Source organism: Arachis duranensis, chromosome 1, assembly GCF_000817695.3.
Source record: "Arachis duranensis cultivar V14167 chromosome 1, aradu.V14167.gnm2.J7QH, whole genome shotgun sequence".
Taxonomy (NCBI): Eukaryota; Viridiplantae; Streptophyta; class Magnoliopsida; order Fabales; family Fabaceae; genus Arachis; species Arachis duranensis.
Window position 1 is genome coordinate 90,016,463 of NC_029772.3, and position 19,330 is coordinate 90,035,792.

The following is a 19,330-nucleotide window of genomic DNA, read 5'->3' on the forward strand; positions in this document are numbered from 1 at the left end:
ATGACCCAATCGGTCGTGCCAAGTTATGAATTCATTTGGGCTAGTAAACTTCTGGTTTATAGTGGCATGTGATTCAATTGCACTAATCTTGGTATAATATAACCCAGATGAAAGTGAGGGCAACTTTTCTAATATAACCTTTTTATTTGAAACATGAGTTGTGATACATAAATACTCATGATTTTTTTCATTCATTGTTTCAATATTATATCCATTCTGGCGAATTTCTTTAAAACTCAACAAGTTCCTCAGAGACTTGGTAGATAATAGTGCATTATTTATTATAAATTTTGTTCCTCGAGGAAACAAAATTATAGCTCTTCTGGAGCCTTCTATCACATTGCCTGAGCCAATAAGAGTATTAACACATTCTTCTTTTGGCACAAGATGGGTAAAATATATATCACTTTTGAGAATAGTGTGCGAACTTGCACTATCCGCAAGGCATACATCTTCATTACATATCCTTGCCATTCTTCAAAAACAAATAATAAAATGAGTAGTATGCACAGTTATATTGAATACTTGATCAGAATTATTTTTCTAAGAAACACTGTACATAAGATAATGTCATATACTGAAATTTTATTTTAAAATTTGACACATTTAATAATTTCAAAATTCATAAACATTAATATTTCATTATTTATGTACATCACATTTGTTTCTTTTCCTTTGTCATTCTTTTTCAAGGATGCTTGATAAAGATCAACTAGGTGCCTTGGGGTACGACAGGTACGTGACCAATGGCCTTTTCCACCACAACGGAAGCATTTATCCTCAATTGATTTACTTTGCCCATTGTTTCTTTCTTTATCCCACTTCTGGTGATATCCTTTCTTGTGAACATAATTTCTTTTCCTTCCATAATTTTTTCTGTTATTAAAATCTTGCCATTTACCTCTTCTGGGGTTATAATTTGCCGCATTTGCTTCAGAAAATGGAGCGGCGTCAGCTGGGCGTGCTTCATGATTTCTTAAGAGCAACTCATTGTTGCGTTCAATAACAAAAAAGCAAGAAATTAACTCAGAATATTTTTTAAATTCTTTTTCTCGATTGCTACTTGAAGAGCACATTCGAGGCATGGAAGGTCGAGAAAGTTTTCTCTAACATATCGAGCTTGAGGAAGTATCACATGATTGTACCTTTCTTCAAGGTCTTTCCACAGATCTGCAGGATCTTTTAATGTGAGATATTCATTTTTCTATCATATGTCACGATGACAACGAAGGAAAATCATGGCTTTGGCTTTATCCTTTAGGGATGTATTATTTTCAGCCTTAATGGTATCTCCAAGATCCATTGAATCAAGATGGATTTCAGCATCTAATATCCATGATAAATAATTGTTTCCAGATATATTAAGAGCATTGAATTCAAGATGAGAGAGCTTCGACATAATGAAAATATTACCTGAGTCTTCCTAAAGATTTGATCAGAGTCTCGTGCTGATAACGTGTTGTAGAATAAAAGATATATAAAATAAAGATGTATAAATAGAAGACTCTATTATTAATATAATTAGCTCAATAATTATTATATATATATAATAATATTATATGTTGTATAGTGTATATATATACAAAGATAAGAAAAAGTATTAAAAATAAAGAGAGAGAATTGCATTTATTTATCGTTACTATCTCAATATAATAAAGATGATTAATATTGCTATTAATATTATATGTAAAGAGTAATAGAAAATAGAATTTAAAATGCTTATAAAATAAAATAAGAGGAAGAATTGTAGTAGAAATATAAGGAGAATAGTATTTGATTGTAGCATAAAGAGGAAATAGATTTCTTATTACTTGCTTCTGTGTAAGAAAGAAAGAGAGAGTATTTTTATATTATTGTTGTGTCTAAAGCCTCGTACCACACCCCCTATTTATACATGCATGGGGTCTTTATTTTCAACACATATTTAATATTCATTCTTTCTTTGAAAATATGAGTCTTGCATGGGAATGGGCATCCACGTTGCTCATTCTTATCACAACACAAGTAACGTCCTAATTTAAATTTACTATAGTTACTATAATTTTGATGTGACTTAAACTATTATTAATTATATGAAATTTAAAATTATTGATAATTTATTAATATATTTTGTTAGTATTGACCAAATCACAAAATATATTTAAAAAATAGAAAAACTATTAATAAAAATGAAAATTCTCTCCACAACTTCATGCAATGCTGGCTGAATAATAAAATAAATATTAAGAAATCAAGTAAGTCTTTTTTTTTTATAATAAGCCTTGTTTATATTTATCTTGTTTTCTTTTTTATGTTTTATGAAAAGTGATTTTGTTTAAATATTTATTACTAATTACTTGGTAATTTCAAAAGTTAAAAATTTTCTCCATTTTCTAAAATACTTTTTTATTAGATCTCTTTTAATTTTGATATTTTATATAACTTTATATTTTATTTATGATATTCCAATTAATAGAAGTGTAAATAATAAAATGTTATGAAAATTACTAAATTCCCGCGGACCTAGCTCTGACTACTCTCTTGCACTTAAGAAGCAAAATTAAGAGGTATTGTCTTCATTTAAAGATTTGGCCATTGAAATACTTTATGCATGAACAAAAATTAAATCTTTAATATTTATTTAAATAGACTAATGAGTTAATTATTAGATCAATTTAACTTAGAATTTAATTTTAAAATTTAGTATAATACTTTAAATCTTCAATATTTACTTTAACAAACTAATAAATTAATTATTAGATCAATCTAACTTGGAATCTAATTTTAATATTTAGTATAATACTTTGGAAGCAAATGCAAACGAGTCTCATTTTAAAGGTGGTATGATACACAAATTACGCATGCTTTAAGTAATATTTTTTTTAAAAACTAATCTAAGCCAAGCATGTTCACACTCTTCACGTTAAAAGATTGTTCAGTTTTTAACCCTGAATTTTATTATGACATCATTACACAGGTACTCATTGACACATTGTACAGATCACATCCAGGAGCAAAAAATTATTTAGTTTAACACATTATCACAAATCATAGAGATTTTTGGGTTCTCTTAAATAATTAATAATAGTAATAATAATAATTTAAAAAATGATACACAGAAAGCAAACAAAACTCGTGAATGCATCACGGTAGTAAAATGTAGCTCGTCAACAAATAATAAAAAACAGAAAAGCAAATGTAGATTTGACTCTCCTTACACCAATGGATCCAAAATTTAAAGATTGCCTATAATTTAAAGAACAGCCTTATGACTAAGGATCCCAAAATAAGTGTTATCACATCACAGTGTAATTTGTTCATTGTCCTCTACTCCATTTGATTGAGGAGCTTCCATTGAGCACGCAACACTATCCTTCAGGACAGATGCAGTTTGTGCCCGTCTATAAATAGCATATGGGTTGGTATGGTATGCACGGCAGAGAGGAAAGTGTCAAATAGATTAAAAGCGATCCTTCCGTTTCCGACCTGTGTACTTGGTATCCGGAGGTACAGCATTTCCTCTCCTTCTCATCTGCTCCTTCTTCCTCTTTATCCATTCTTTTCCCTTGCCACTCTTATTCCATTTCTGTTTCTTCTGGGGTCTATGCCTGTCTGAAACTCGTACCTGCAGTATTTTATTTTTGTTCAATAAACTAAAGAGTAGCTCAAACAAGCAGGGGAGAAGGGGGAGGGGGAAATGCTGAAAGCCACGATTTTTTGGAGTTCTAATTCTCTAGAGAGCTCAGTTTGTCATTGAAAAGATCTAAAATGAATTAATAGTTATGAAGAGACACTCACAGTCTGATTTTCTTCATCTTCACTGTCATCATCAGAGCAACTCTCCCCATCGTCATCTTTACCCTCCGGCATTGAATTTACCGCTCTTTGACCACATGTGAGAACAAGAAATTCTTTTCTCTTCTTAGTACTGTCATAAGACAATTTCAAGTTAGTCGACCACAATGCTTGGGAGGGTTAGGCAAAGAGTCATAAGCTACCGATGCACATTTGCAAGCAAGTTAAATATACAGTTCAAGATGATTCTATCCAAGATAAATTGTGTAATAAATTTCAGCTGGTTTGTGGAAACAATGTAGAAACAAAACGAAAACTGCCAAGTGAACAGAGGAATGGGTCACATACATCTCTTGTGCTTCACAATACTCACTTATTTACCTCATCAAAAGGACAGGATTTTACACAAATTTAGCTCAATTGATAGCCAGAATATGTCCTATGGCTTGATTGACCAGAAAATAGGATTACAACACCAAACACTTGAAGACAACAAGTTTTGGAGGTTGATTGAACAACCAATAAAAAAAATGTAATTCCTCTTGAAACAAATCAAGCCTTAGTAGTTATTTAACAATTGTTCAAACCTGTGTGGGAAATCAACAACTATACCACCAGCAAATCCAGCGCGCATAGCAGCCTTCAAAATCAATTCACGCTGGTTTATATTTTCAGGATAAATTTGAAATACTGCTCTAGCTCCATTTGCTAAGCATCTGTACAAAGAAGTGAAAAAAGCCCTACAAGAGGGGGGAAAAAGTATATGTTATTAGAGCAACATTTATCAATACAAAAAATAACCATTAGATGTTTGCAATTTTCTAAGTCCTTGAGTTAAGAGTTTACGGAGATTCAAATTATAAATAATTAAAAGTGGACTAAATAAGAAACGGAACGTACTTCAATCTTAGTATTGGATTGTGAGACGATTTATCAGCATTGCATAACCACTGGAGCATCACCAAATAAGTCCACAAAATTCAGAATAGAAATAAGAGTATGAGACACACACAAAAAGGGTTGATAGTTGAAAAACCATGATTTATTCACATGATAAAGTTCAAACCTGAAATTTTTTCTTGATTCGTTATATTGGATTATGCAATTTTTAAATTACAATACTTCCTACGCATTACAAATACATTGAGACACTACAGAAAGATTCTAACCAAGTACCAGTAAAAAAAAAAAAAAACTCTTCTCAAAGGCATTACATTCACTTCCAATATGGTGTTCATGCTGTGGTACTCATAATCTATTATATTTTCTTATCCTCATTTATTACCATTATTTTGTTGTTCCTAGGGTGTTCCCATGCATACTTCTGCTGCACTTGGTTCACTATTATCAAATCTCTACTAAAGTAATGCAAAATCCAATTCAAAGGTAGAAAGTTTTCCTAAATCCTAATCCAAAATCCCAAAGCTAAGACATTTAAAAAAAATATTAATTAAAGCACACCTGAACAGCAGATATACTAATGACCCCATCAATTACTCCAGGACGAAGCCCTAAACCCTGAAACCAAAAATTAAAGGCTATTAAGAAACGAATTAAACAGGTAAAATGTACAAAATTAAGAACCAACTTGGAAACTGAAAGTGCTTTAGGGTGAATACCTGGCCCATGTCACCAAGTAGAAGGTCACCCTCAACCTCTCGTTCAACAGCAACATCTGAGAGTTAAAATTATAATATGTCAACAAACCAAAAGCAAAAGCAAAAGCAAAATAACAGGAATGAAAGAATAACAAAAATTCATCTAACTCAATCTATCTCCCTAAAAAAATAAATATATAAATAAATAAATAACATACTGAGCATTGATGGGGAAATGTCAAGACCAATCCAGTGATGTCCATTCTCTGAAAGTGTCTCACCACTAAGTCCTGATCCACAACCTACATAAAACAAATAAACCATTATTAAAATTGTAAAAAAAAAATGCTACTTCCTCATTCATAAAAGCATATTCATATAATCATGATAAGCATAATAATGATAAGATAATGAATTACCTATGTCGAGGAGTAATTTGGGAATGCCATCATCGGGCAAAGCAAGAAGCTCGAGGGCTCTCTCCGACAGTGATGCCTATTTTTGTTTGTTTTAATTCGATTTAACATAAACAAAAATTAGTTCAATAAGCTCATCTAAGAAGTAAACATAATCAGGATCGAAATTGAGTATAGTAAAGGGAAAAGAAGTACAGGTAGAAAAAAAAAACCTGAATTTCAACGATACGGGAAGAAGAAGTGTACTTGCGAGCTTCGGCGTCATCATAGAATATCTCAGGTGGCGCCACCAGCTCCGGTCGAGACGCCATCGCACGCTAATTTTGATAATTTCAGCTTCAAGATTTCAACAATAACAACTGCTGCAGGAGCAAAACCCTAAACACCGTTAAGAGGATTTTTTTTTTTTTTCGGTAAATGCTGAGAAGAGGATTTAATTCTTGGTTATGAAAACCGAATGATAGTGGGTCAAATAAAAAAAACAGGCAAATAATGAAAAATGTTGGGCCAATTGGGCTTTTCATGGACCTATATGGCCTTGTTGTATTAGTACTACTCTCCCTTTTATATTTTTCCTAGTCTTTGACCCGATGGATAATAAGAAAAATAATTCGAAGACAAGAAAATAAATTGTAGTCCCAAAAAAAATTACAAATTCGTGAGGTCAGTTCGTTTATCTACTTAAACGAAAGAATTTTTTTAAAAAGTAAGTTGAATAGGTTATTTATTTTTTCTTTTTAAAAAATATTTTTTTGACATTTCTCCTTATTCAACTCAAAAATCTTATTCACCCACTAAAAAGAACTATTTATTTAAAATTTTTGGATTAAACTTAACCTTTTTATCATCTTTTTAAATAAACAGATATATTTATATAACTCATTAGACTGGTTATAGACAAAATCAAAATATTGAGACTCGTGAATAAACAAAAGAGAAATAAATAAGACAGCCAGTATAACTAACAAATTTAGATAAATTGAACCTAAATGAACTGAATTAATCCGTTTGATGGCTCTACGTATGATCGAAAAAAATACAAAAATATTATTTATACAATAAAATTAACTACTAAAATCAGTTATTAATATATTTATATATAAATACATGTATAGTTTAATTTATTTTTAATATGTATTATACTGATAATTGATTTTAATGACTAATTTTAATGTATATATAGCATTATTCTAAAAAATAATACAATTACAGATTACTTTTCAATAAATATGTATATTAAATATTCTACATTTTCTTTGCTTCAATCTAACTTTTTAATATAGAGGAATTTGTAAATTTGTTACATCAAAACATCTCTATTCACAAGCTGTTTCTCCTGCACAATTATCATTAAATCAAAATTAAATAAATTTAAATAAAAAATGATAGAGTTAACACTTTTTATTAATATTAGTTAGTAGATTAGATTAATATTTTATTTTTATACTTAGAATTTAAAATGATAAAATATTTAAAAAAGAAGATAAACTTTGTTGATAACGTAGTATTACTCTCTAAATGAATAACAAAGAGAATTTTGTTTCCATTTTACACATTGGTGAAAACTTGAAGGATGGAGGAGAAAGTAAAAACGTGCAAGCAACAAATTTATTCAAAAAATTGAAATCGTGCCTGCACTATAATGCGCTTAAACCAAAGCTGAAATTCTGACTCTTTGGTGCTACAACGTAACCAACCCCTCATAAGAATTTCATTTCATCCTACATTTATGGTAAGATAACATGCATTTTCATAGTTACTACCTATACTATAAGTAGTAACAAACATTTTCACCACCAAGCATTCAATTACACTATGGCACTAACGTTAAAAGGGTGTTGCATGGTGAGGCCTAATGAGGCAACATGGTGTGGTCGCTTACCATTATCCGAATGGGACCAAATAGGAACCATAACACATGTTCCCACCATCTACTTCTATCATAAACCCACAAGCTTACACACTTCCACCATTATTAACACTTTGAAGGACTCTTTGAGTCGTGTGCTTGTACCATTTTACCCCTTGGCCGGTCGGTTACACTGGATAAATAACGGTCGTCTTGAGCTCGAATGCAACGCCATGGGAGCTCAATTCATTGAAGCCGAATCGTCATCAACCCTAGAAGAGGTTGGTGACTTGTCGCTTTCATCGGAGTATCTCTACCACCTTTCTCCAAACGTAGACTATACTCTCCCAATTCATGAGTTGCCGCTGTTCATTGTTCAATTCACGACGTTCAAGTGTGGCGGATTCGGCCTCAGCTTGGCGATTTCTCATGCCATTGCCGACGGACAAAGTGCACTGCATTTTATCAACGAGTGGTCGAGGTTTGCGCGCGGTGAGGCCTTGGAGATGGTGCCGTTTCTTGATAGGAAAGTGTTGCGGGCCGGAGAACCACCTTTGGCGCCGTTGCCGGCTGGCCATGGGCGGTCGGAGTTCGAAAATCCTCCGTTGTTGCTGGGGCAGTCTACGAATATGGAGCAGAGGAAAAAGAAAACGACGGTGGAGTTTTTCAAGTTGAGCAAACAAGAAGTTGATGGGTTAAGGAATTTGGCAAATCTTAGTTGGGGTAACCCTAGCAATGGACGTGGTTATACCAGGTAATCAACAACCAAAAATATTATTTATATATGAAAATTAGTTATTATATATTTGTATATAAATATATATAATTTAATTTATTTTTAATATATATTTTATATTGATCGTTAATTTTAGTGTATATTTTGTATAATTGTATAAATTGATCTGTAGTCTAATTTTTTTATTTTATATTCATTCATTATTGTTAAAATAAATAAATAAATTTAGATATAATAAAAATGTTACATATATAAAATTAAGTAAAAATTCATATGGAGTTATTTTTAGTAAAATTGATTGTTGAGAATGATTAAATAATTTAATAAGTGCATGTGAGTTTTTATCGTAAAATTATAGATATTAAATTAAATAAAATAATTGTATTATTATCTTTCTAGTATAATTAAGTAATAATTAACTTTTTTTCATCTCATTAGCTATCATATTCAAGTGAATATTCAATGATAATCCATTTTTTTATTTTTTCAATACTTTGTTATTTTGTTAAATTATTGTTAGTTAAAAGAAAAATTAATTTCTTAACAAAATCTATAATATATTAAGAGTTTATTTAAAGAATTTAATTTGATATAAGTTAATATTTTAGAAAATATTTAATGACTAGTATTTTTTACTTGTATTAAAAAAATTCAAGAGTCAACATAATTTATTATTTTCATTCAATATTTTTAGTTATTATTCTAATTTTTTAATAATAATCTAATAATAACATATTTTTAATTTATATTTTTAAATATTACTGATTAACTGCTCGAAAAAAATAAATTCTATTTCCTATACATTCTTCCTTACTTGTATTTATGTGTTAGAACTTAGAACCAACACTAACAATTTGTTTTTTCCACTAAAAATATTTGCCATTTCTCGACAAGATTTGCGGAAAAAAGTTATTTAAGGCGAGGATATTTGTAAAATAATAAATAAACGGAGAGTGTTAGATAAACAATAACTATTTTGAACAACATGAATTATTACTAATTAAATAAAAATATAATACATCTTAATTTAATGTTATTAATTAAATTTAAAATTAATTTACTCTTTTAACTCTATTAATTCACATTGTTCACATATTATTCAAAAATATTATTGGTTATCTATATTTTTTTTAAATTAAAAACTAATTAATAATATTAGGTAACCAATAATTTTTTTAAATCACCAATCAAATCAAAACACACTATATCTCCAAATTATCCACTTAAATAATCTTAATATTAGAATAAACATTCGCACACCCAATAAAATAAACATCTAATGTATCCGTTATTCACGTTATTTACTATTTTCATTGTTTACGGTATACTTTTCCTTAATTTTTTCACTTATGCAAGTTTTGCATATGCTGTGTTGTAGGTACGAAACAGTAGCGGGGCACGTGTGGAGAAGCGCATGCAAGGCAAGGGAACACAAAAATGACCAACCAACGTGTTTAGGGGTGTGTGTGGATTCAAGGTGTCGCATGAAGCCGCCATTGCCAAAAGGGTACTTCGGGAACGCAACCTTGGACGTGGTTGCAACCTCTCTTTCCGGTGATTTGGTTTCAAGGCCATTAGGGTATGCTTCAAGCAGAATAAGGGAAGCCATTGAGAAGGTGACTGATGAGTACATCAAGTCAGAGATTGAGTTCTTGAAGAACCAACAGGATTTGAGCAGGTTTCAGGATCTTCATGCCATGAGAAGTGACAAGGGTCCATTCTATGGTAACCCTAACATGGGTGTGGTTAGTTGGTTGACTTTGCCGGTCAACGGCCTTGACTTTGGATGGGGTAAAGAGGTTCAAATGTATCCCGGTACACATGAATTTGATGGTGATTCTGTTCTTCTTCCTGGTCTTGATACTGATGGTTCTGTTGTTCTTGCTATATGTTTGCAAGTGGATCATATGGATGCATTTAGGAAGCATTTCTATCAAGAGGAATCATGCTAATTAAGATTAAATATAGTATTAGATTTCATTTCTTAATAACCATAGTTTTCTTTAGTATTTTTACATGGAATAATGTATGTACGAATTTCGTAATATCAATTTCATTTTGTTTTCTTCACTATATGTTTAACAATCAATATATATCACTTCAACGTTTGAAACATAATATCTTTTGAAAAATAAGAATGAATATGCAATACGTCCCATGTAAAATATTTAATTACAAAATATATATTTATGGTGTTATTCTAATATCCAAATAAATTATGTTAGAAATTCAGGTGTAGTTAACTTGAAGTTGATAGTTGAGATATATATATATATATATATATGGTTTAATTTATTTTTAATATATATTTATATTTTAACATATATTTTATACCGGTGACTGATTTTAAGATACACATAATATGTCATTAATTAAATTATCATTTAACGACTTATCAACTTTACATAAAGTTAATTTAATCTGGTTTCTACCATAAATTATACACATGATAGTACGTGATACATCACTTAATTAGTAAATTCATATAAAATACTTCCATCATTTGTAACTGTAATTATATAAAGTTTAATTTTAATAATTCCTAGCAAGCAGCAGCACCTTAGGCTAAAGTATGTTTTTGGCATTCAATCCACAAAATGCGGAAGTCAGCTCCCTCCATTGCCAAACATTCTTCATCTCTTCTATCTCCTCAAATAATTATTGTCCCAAAATTATTAAAAATTAAATTAAAAAAAAAGAGAAAAAGGAAATGTCACTAACATGCAAAAGAGAAAACCTCTAGAACAAACAAATTTATAGAAAATAGAAATTGGAAAAAAAAAGGGGTGTTACATGCATGGATGCATATTCAGTGTCATTTATTACCCACTGCTACATACCAAAACAATGGAATTTCTCATCGCACTGTAGCTGATTCCCACATTAATTATAAGAAAAAGGTAATAGTTTTTATTGTGTGTGGTTTTTTTCCTTCTTATTTAGTCATAGAAAATTTTGAATTCATCCAAAAACTCGCTTTCGATTCTCAATCCAATTGCGACGCGCGCGCTAATATTATTCGATTGAAGGCATTGAAGAATGCGGATACAATGATCAACAAAAAATTGCAACAAAATGCCACCTGAAAAAATGTGTCTGAATCTCGTTCTATGATTTTTTGGGGGTGGCGCGTTTTGTTTCCGTTGCTGATAAGCTACCTTTGCCATTCACCATTTCCTATTTTCAGCTAATTTGATATCCAGATTCATTGCTTTGTTTCAGGGTAATTATTGTTGATATTCAAGGATGGCTGTTTCAATGAAAGATTTGGATCCAGCTTTCAAAGGAGCTGGACAGAAGGAGTATCCTGAACTAGTTAACAATAATATATCTATCTTCTCTCTGTCTCAATGTATTGTGATGTTTACAATTTATAATATTTTCATCTGGACATAGTTTATTCAAGTTCATTTGGTTTTGATTTCGTGCTTGTACTCTTCCCAATACTTCTTCATTATGGTTTTCCTCAACCATAGATAGTGGACTTGAAATTTGGCGTATTGAGAATTTTAATCCAGTTCCCATCCCTGAGTCTTCTCATGGGAAGTTTTACACTGGTGACTCATATGTGATCTTAAAGGTAACCAATATTTTCCAACTGGTTTCTCTTTCATGGAATGCTGACCTCATATTGACATTTATTGTTGTTATGTTATGTCACACGAGATCGATTTTGATATTGGCTCCTTTTTTTTTTCTTTGTGAACATTGGTTATGGAACTTAAATGCTTTTAGGGTGATTTAGCACATGAGGCTCCCACTATTATGAAGTATAGGGAGAGAATTAGATGTAAGAAATCCTATTAAATAATGTTTCTATTTTATGTTAATTTTGCCTCTTTGGCTTTCTTGCATAAAGAGTGCACCTTAGAAGTGGAGAGGAACTCTAAATCGCTTCTATTAAGTTGATATTTTAGTGTTTCACTATCAAATTAAAACCTCTAACTTTTAGCATGAGAGTAAAGCTGTGCAACCAAAACAAGGGGGACATTATCAAGCCTGAGAATTTAATTAGATTCAAATATGACAAAGTGATACAGAACAGTTCTTGCTGTTATATGCATTTTCTAGGTACAAACATAAAAGATGTTGATGTGCCAAAGTTTTCTTTTTTCTGATACACTCCATGCAGACAACTGCTTCAAAAAGCGGTGCTCTACGCCATGATATCCATTTCTGGCTTGGAAAAGACACCAGTCAGGTAAGTTTTATTGTTTATATATTGCCATTCCCCTCCACCTGTTTTTGATTCAACTAGCTCTTTATAACATGTTGCTAATCATGATGACTTGATGACAATAACATAGGATGAAGCTGGTACTGCAGCTATAAAAACAGTGGAGTTGGATGCAACTCTAGGAGGACGTGCTGTTCAGTATCGTGAGGTGCAAGGTCACGAAACTGAAAAGTTCCTGTCTTATTTCAAACCATGCATTATACCACAAGAAGGTGGAATTGCCTCTGGTTTCAACCATGCTGAGGCTGAAGAATATAAGACACGGTTGTTTGAGGTCAAAGGAAAACATGTTGTACACGTTAGAGAGGCAAGTTTGACAATAACTTGTTTAGCTTTGAGTCTTATTATTGTCCAGATCGTATATCACACCACATATTCATAGAGACCTTACTACTACTTGTGATTTAGCTATATGTGTTGGTTACAGGTTCCTTTTGCTCGATCTTCTCTCAACCATGATGATGTTTTTATTCTGGATACTGAGTCCAAAATATTCCAATTTAATGGTTCCACTTCATCTATTCAAGAAAGGGCTAAAGCATTGGAAGTTGTGCAGTATATTAAGGATACTTACCATGATGGCAAATGTGACATAGCTGCTATTGGCAAGTATAGAGATATATTTTAAATTTTTCAAAGTGATTGCTTAGTATCATGAATTGAATGTATGTACTTGAACTTCCATGCAGAGGATGGAAAGTTGATGGCTGATGCTGAAAGTGGAGAATTCTGGGCTTTATTTGGAGGCTTTGCTCCTCTTCCACGAAAAGGCGCTAGTGATGATGCTAAACATGGTTCTCATCCTCTAAAGCTGCTTCGGTAATATTTTGCTTCAGTGAGCAGATTATATTGGTGAAAATCAATGATTATATTTAAATAGATTCTATAATGCTCTAGTTAATTAATGAAAGTAGCACTTTTACAGTGTTGAAAAAGGGAAGGCAGAACCAATTGAAGCTGATTCTTTGACAAGGGAGTTACTTGAAACAAAAAAATGCTATATTCTAGATTGTGGGTTGGAAGTGTTTATATGGATGGGAAGAAACACTTCTCTTGATGCAAGAAAAAGCGCAGGTGTATCTGCAGAAGTAAGACCTCATTTGATTATATCTTTCTTAATACTGTTCAACATTTTACTGAGTTATGACTCTTAAATTGCTGCTAACTTAAAACAGGAGTTACTCAATAGCACCGACCGACCAAAATCCCAGATAATTCGTATAATTGAAGGATTTGAAACAGTGATGTTCAAGTCCAAGTTTGATTCTTGGCCTGAGACAACTAATGTGCAAAATTCCGAAGATGGACGCGGCAAGGTGGCAGGTTAGTTTGAAATAAACTTTGTTGCTTTTGTAGCCTGTATAGATTTCTCCTCCTTTATATTTGTTTCTCAGCATAATTGGTCATACTGTCATTATATTCTTATAAATTTATGTATTATTTTGTTTCTTTATAGCACTTCTAAAACGTCAAGGAGTGGATGTAAAGGGTCTATTGAAAGCTGAGCCAGTAAAAGAAGAACCTAAACCGCACATTGATTGCACAGGACATTTGCAGGTATCTTAATCCATCAACACTGATGTCTTTTGATTTTTTGAAATGCAAGAATCATTTACACTAAGTCATCTGCATGCTTAAAGCTCCACTGGTTTCTCCTTCTAAAGATGACTTCATGCATACATGACATGCAAGCTGTATTCTATTATATGCTTCAATATGTGAAACATTGATTTGTTTAGATTTAACTTGGAATTCTGAAGAATTAATTTTGGCTATTGTATTGTAACCCCATGTAAGGCTTGACAAAAGCTCTTTCCCATGGTTTCTTTTTGCTTTATTGATCCCAAGAATTTTCCTTAGTTCCACTTTGTTACTATTTAAGTTTTCACCAAAAAGCATGCCTTACTTAGATCATAATTTTTGAGACTTGAAACAGCAAAGAGAAAGTAGTCAATCTCCATTGTGGAATTTATGAATTTACAAGCAGTTGTGGCTAGATATGTTAGGCAAATATTTTGTATTGCTTCATAAGGTTTTGATAAATAGCATCCCTTAACAATTTTAGAAATATGCTCTGTATTTCTCCCTTTTTGGCTCGAATGATTAGCTTGACTGTGCTTCATTTCAACATTTCTCTTTTGCTTCTGTTGTTAACAAGGGGTTTACTATAACTGCACAGGTTTGGCGCGTAAACGGTCAGGAAAAAATTTCCCTACCAGACTCTGAACTTTCAAAGTTTTATAGTGGAGATTGCTATATATTTCAGTATACATATAACGGAGATGATAGGGAAGAGTGTCTCATAGGAGCATGGATGGGAAATAATAGTGTTGAGGTGAAAGATTTGAAATATTTTCCTCTGGTTCTTCTTGCATGTCTGTTTATGATGATTTATTACAAAATAAAACAACTTAAAATCTGCTTGCAAAACATGATGTCTCCAAACAATCACAACATTGGTATTTTCTTTGGTACTGGAAACAGAAATTGTTTCGGAATAGTACTATATTAACCTGCATACCTTACATGGTAATTTATTTATTTATTTATTTTTGAAAGTAGGGAGATAGAACTACAGCTCTTTCAATGGGCTGCAAAATGGTTGAGTCAATGAAGTTTATCCCTTCCATGGTAATTTTTAATTTCGATTTGCTGAAAGATTATGTCCACTCATCGCTCATGTCCTTATTGACATTATCCATGTCCAATTGATTGAAGGCACGTATCTATGAGGGCAGTGAACCAATTCAATTTCATGCTATCATGCAAACTTTCATCGTTTTTAAGGTGTGGGATTCTCATCTTTTGGAACTAAGAAACAAACCACTCTTTTTGACGAATATAACTGTTCTCCTTTAATACCGTTTATCAGGGTGGACTTAGTGATGGATACAAGAATCACATTGCAGAAAAGGGAATTCCAGATGAGACATACAAAGAGGCTGGTGTTGCATTATTCCGCATCCAGGGCTCTGATCCGGAAAATATGCAAGCTATACAAGTTGAACCAGTATGTCATTTGCCTCTTTACAGTGCCTATCTCTATAGACCCATTTTGTATGAGTAATGCACACTAATGAATATTCTTTTGCCAACCAGGTTGCTTCCTCCTTGAATTCCTCCCATTGCTACATACTTCATAGTGAAACCGCCCTCTTTAGTTGGTCTGGAAGTTTAACAACATCAGAAGACCATGAACTTGTTGAGAGAATGCTGGATTTCATAAAGGTCTGATATGTTCCAAGAAATACTTGATCTGAAATATCTGTTTTATCCAACTTCAAAGGATAACCATTTTTCCACCTACATACTTATCTTAGACTCTGAATGAATTGATTAGAAGAGATTTAAGTGTAAATGGGCTGAGTTTAGACATGATTCATGACAAGGCATAATGGTGTCATATTTTCCATTGGGATATATAGGATTGATCTCACATTTTTCCAAGCCACTGAGCTGAAAAATATACCAATATATAAAGTAAGTTTCTTTTTCCTGAATGCATATATTTGCCAATTGTCTGCAGCCAGAGTTACAACCCAAATCACATAAGGAAGGTATAGAATCTGAACAGTTTTGGGAATTATTGGGAGGAAAAACAGAATATCCAAGTCAAAAGATTGTGAGGGGCAAGGAGCATGACCCTCACCTATTTTCTTGTCACTTCTCAAAAGGTAAGGACTATTTTCTTGTTTGATAGAAAAGATTTATGTTCGCCCCCAGATCCCTCTCTTCTTGAAGGCAAATGGATGACTTGTTTATAATGATTTCTTGGGCTGCCTGATTGACCAACATCCAGGAGGAGACTTAAAGGTACCTACACTGACTTTTCTGTATTGATATAAGTAATCATTATTCAAGATGGAAAATCAAGCTGGTACTCAAACTGGTAAAATAGGAAACAAAATAAATCCTTGATAATTAAAAAAATCGGCTTAATCAGCAGTGAATAGTTACAGAACAGGGATGACATACTGTTGAACGAGTGTTAAGATGAAAGATGCATTCTTGAGTTTTCATCAAGTTATTGCAATGGCAGTTCATATGCTTGTTCACTTGATTATATGTCCTGTGATATATTTTAGCTAGACACTGGTGTTAATTAAACTCATATAATTACCAAACTTTATTTCATATTGGCTAAGTAGAAACAAATTATAGCTAACCTGGTCAATATAAAATATCTATATTTGAAGTTTGGATATGATACCCCTTCTTGAGTTTTGACCATCTATTCTTCCTTTTAAGAGTAACTCTCAATATAAAATGCTGGCAAAAAGTTTGATCAATTTGTACCTGCTACAATGCATTAATCTGAAGGGATGTTTGCAGGTGAAAGAGATATACAATTTTTCCCAGGATGATCTGATGACAGAAGATATATTCATCTTGGATTGTCACTCTGAAATCTTTGTCTGGGTTGGCCAGGGAGTTGACCCCAAGAGCAGAATGCAGTCTCTAACCATTGGTGAGGTATAACTGATTTCACTTTCGTTGGAAGTTTTAAATGTGCTAGTATAACTTAATGAATAATATTCTGAAGAGTTATCAATATAACTTCACAAGACGGTTGGTTTTTCTGTCCTTTTAAGACCAGTATAACATTAGACTACCATAAGATTTTGACTTGCATTGTCTTTTACATCTTTTAGTACTTTCTGACATGGGGTGTGCAATTCTTAACTTACTGTTTTGGATTGAACAGAAATTTATTGAGCATGATTTTCTTCTAGAAAAATTATCTCGGACCACTCCAATGTTTATTGTTATGGAAGGTAGCGAGCCACCGTTCTTCACTTGTTTCTTCAAATGGGAGGCTGCAAAAGCTGCAGTAAGTTTCTCAGTATAATAGCTTAAATTATATGATTTTATATCATTTTGAACTTTTTGTTTGTTGATCATCCACCCCTCCCCCCCAACCCCACTTTTTCTTGGCAGATGCTTGGAAATTCATTTCAAAGGAAGCTTACAATCTTGAGAAATGGGGGTACTCCACCAGTGGTTGTAAGGCATCTTTTCTTTGCTTCCCTGACAGTTCTTGAACTATCGTTCTCTGAAGTTACTTTTCATTTTCATTTTCCTCACATAATTCTAGTGTACTTCATCTACTAATCTGCTCTACATTATTGCATAGTAGTGAAAGCATTGACCTTCATATTCATATTTTGTTTTCATTTTCATTTATCCTTTTGGTTGTTGAATATTTAACACATTAACAGAAACCAAAACGAAGACCATCTTTACAATATGGTGATAAGTGCCAGCGTTCCTCGCGCAGCATGTCTGTTAGTCCTACTCCTGAACGTGTTCGTGTCAGGGGCCGGTCGCCAGCATTTAACGCCATAGCATCCACTTTTGAGAAGCCTAAAGATAGGAACCTTTCAACCCCACCTCCAATTGTGAGAAAAGTGTATCCAAAATCAGGGACAGCAAACTTGAATACTCTTTCTCTTGGTCTTGGATCTAAGTCTTCAGCCATAGCTCGGCTTACTTCTAGTTTTGAAATGCCTTCAGCTCGGGGAAAGTTGATACCTCAGTCGCTTAGAGGTATGAAATAATAAACTTGATGAGTTTCCTCCTCCATAGATATTTGATTTCAGCAATAGATTTTGCTTTAATGCAACATACCTCATCTGTTTTTTGTGTTGTTATGGTGTAAAGTGACTTCAAATACACTCAAATCAAACCCAGAAAGAAGTGATAGTGAGGATTCTATGAGCAGCAGATTAGAATCTCTTACAGAGGAAGATGCAAAAGAAGGTGAAGCTGACGATGATGAAGGACTCCCAGTTTATCCGTATGATAGCGTTAACACAGCTTCTACCAATCCAGTACCAGACATTGATGTGACTAAACGAGAGGTATAAGCTTTTTCTTAAGGTGATTCAAAGATGATAGCTAAGATGTTACACATATTATATTAAGCAGTTTAGTCAAATATATTAAACCATCTAACAGTTCTCAGCTATCATCTTCATATAAAATCACCTTCATGTTAGTCATCTTTTCTTAATACCTTCAAAACTGTATTTATAAGATTTATTCATTTTGGTTCTTACTTGTTTGAGCTACATGCATGCAGGCTTATCTGTCAGCTACAGAGTTCAAAGAAAAACTTGGCATGACGAAGACTGAATTTTACAAGTTGCCGAAATGGAAACAAAACAAACTCAAAGTGACCGTTCAATTGTTCTGAGGTTTACATTATACTTTGCCTCGTGTTGATTCAATGCAGTTCAAGTTGCAGGTAGAAGGAAACTTTGCCTGTCACTGTCTACATATTTTTTAACTGCCACATTGTGGTCTTTGCTCTTTTTCTTTATACACCTCAGATATGCTATCTATTCTGTAGTGATAAACTGGCATGGATTGAAAGGGACAGCATCAGTGTTTTTTAACATAGCTGCTTCTGCTCCTCCCAAGATGGATTTCATGATGTAGAGAGAAACTGGAGATTTTCCACCATTCTCCACCTTTATTTGTAGTGGTTTGATGATGTGCAGAGTTTTTTTCTTTGTTGAGAGCTGCTTGAGGTTGCCTTTATTGAGTTTTCTCTTAATCATTCTTTCATTCATTATTAATTTTGGTGAAGCAATTTTGAGCTTGCAATATGATAATATCTTAGGTTGTATTGATAATTGAGGATAAAATTTGTACAGCAGAGTGTATAAACCACTCAAGTTATTTATTTTGCAAATAAAAGTATCATCTTTTTCTCTT

At 32.5% G+C, this 19,330-nt stretch overlaps 3 protein-coding genes across 3 annotated transcripts; 2 read left to right on the forward strand and 1 right to left on the reverse strand.

Moving 5' to 3' along the window:
* Nucleotides 1-3,032: 3,032 nt before the first annotated feature.
* LOC107460321 (18S rRNA (guanine-N(7))-methyltransferase RID2) lies at nt 3,033-6,202 on the reverse strand. Its single transcript, XM_016078682.3, has 9 exons — nt 6,001-6,202; nt 5,792-5,867; nt 5,591-5,674; nt 5,394-5,449; nt 5,236-5,292; nt 4,675-4,724; nt 4,362-4,514; nt 3,778-3,907; nt 3,033-3,604 (listed from the first exon to the last, which is right to left on the reverse strand). The coding sequence occupies exons 1-9, from the start codon at nt 6,097-6,099 to the stop codon at nt 3,440-3,442; spliced, it is 870 nt and encodes a 289-aa protein (XP_015934168.1). The 5' UTR covers nt 6,100-6,202; the 3' UTR covers nt 3,033-3,439.
* A 1,401-nt stretch (nt 6,203-7,603) lies between these two features.
* On the forward strand, nt 7,604-10,325 carry LOC107461280 (spermidine hydroxycinnamoyl transferase). The gene is made up of 2 exons (XM_016079756.3): nt 7,604-8,391; nt 9,752-10,325. The coding sequence occupies exons 1-2, from the start codon at nt 7,604-7,606 to the stop codon at nt 10,323-10,325; spliced, it is 1,362 nt and encodes a 453-aa protein (XP_015935242.1).
* Nucleotides 10,326-11,191: 866 nt separating this feature from the next.
* LOC107460311 (villin-4) lies at nt 11,192-19,330 on the forward strand. The gene is made up of 24 exons (XM_052253684.1): nt 11,192-11,273; nt 11,596-11,675; nt 11,854-11,953; nt 12,506-12,574; nt 12,681-12,917; nt 13,038-13,215; nt 13,300-13,429; nt 13,536-13,698; nt 13,786-13,933; nt 14,067-14,167; nt 14,790-14,945; nt 15,173-15,241; nt 15,329-15,397; nt 15,483-15,620; nt 15,710-15,838; nt 16,137-16,284; nt 16,410-16,423; nt 16,943-17,083; nt 17,316-17,441; nt 17,549-17,614; nt 17,830-18,157; nt 18,272-18,471; nt 18,693-18,807; nt 18,943-19,330. Exons 2-23 carry the CDS (start codon nt 11,620-11,622, stop codon nt 18,804-18,806), a joined length of 2,880 nt encoding a protein of 959 aa, XP_052109644.1. The 5' UTR covers nt 11,192-11,273; nt 11,596-11,619; the 3' UTR covers nt 18,807; nt 18,943-19,330.

Excerpts from the sequence above, each read along its gene's own strand:
- LOC107460321 (XM_016078682.3), bottom strand. The coding sequence starts at position 6,099 with ATGGCGTCTCGACCGGAGCTGGTGGCGCCACCTGAGATATTCTATGAT. Across the intron at positions 5,868-6,000 it reads CCCGTATCGTTGAAATTCAG|GCATCACTGTCGGAGAGAGC; the intron begins GTTTTTTTTTTC and ends AAACAAAAATAG. Across the intron at positions 3,605-3,777 it reads AAGATGAAGAAAATCAGACT|GTACGAGTTTCAGACAGGCA; the intron begins GTGAGTGTCTCT and ends AAAATACTGCAG.
- LOC107461280 (XM_016079756.3), top strand. The coding sequence starts at position 7,604 with ATGGCACTAACGTTAAAAGGGTGTTGCATGGTGAGGCCTAATGAGGCA. Across the intron at positions 8,392-9,751 it reads AATGGACGTGGTTATACCAG|GTACGAAACAGTAGCGGGGC; the intron begins GTAATCAACAAC and ends GCTGTGTTGTAG.
- LOC107460311 (XM_052253684.1), top strand. The coding sequence starts at position 11,620 with ATGGCTGTTTCAATGAAAGATTTGGATCCAGCTTTCAAAGGAGCTGGA. Across the intron at positions 11,954-12,505 it reads ACTCATATGTGATCTTAAAG|ACAACTGCTTCAAAAAGCGG; the intron begins GTAACCAATATT and ends CACTCCATGCAG. Across the intron at positions 15,398-15,482 it reads AAACTTTCATCGTTTTTAAG|GGTGGACTTAGTGATGGATA; the intron begins GTGTGGGATTCT and ends ACCGTTTATCAG.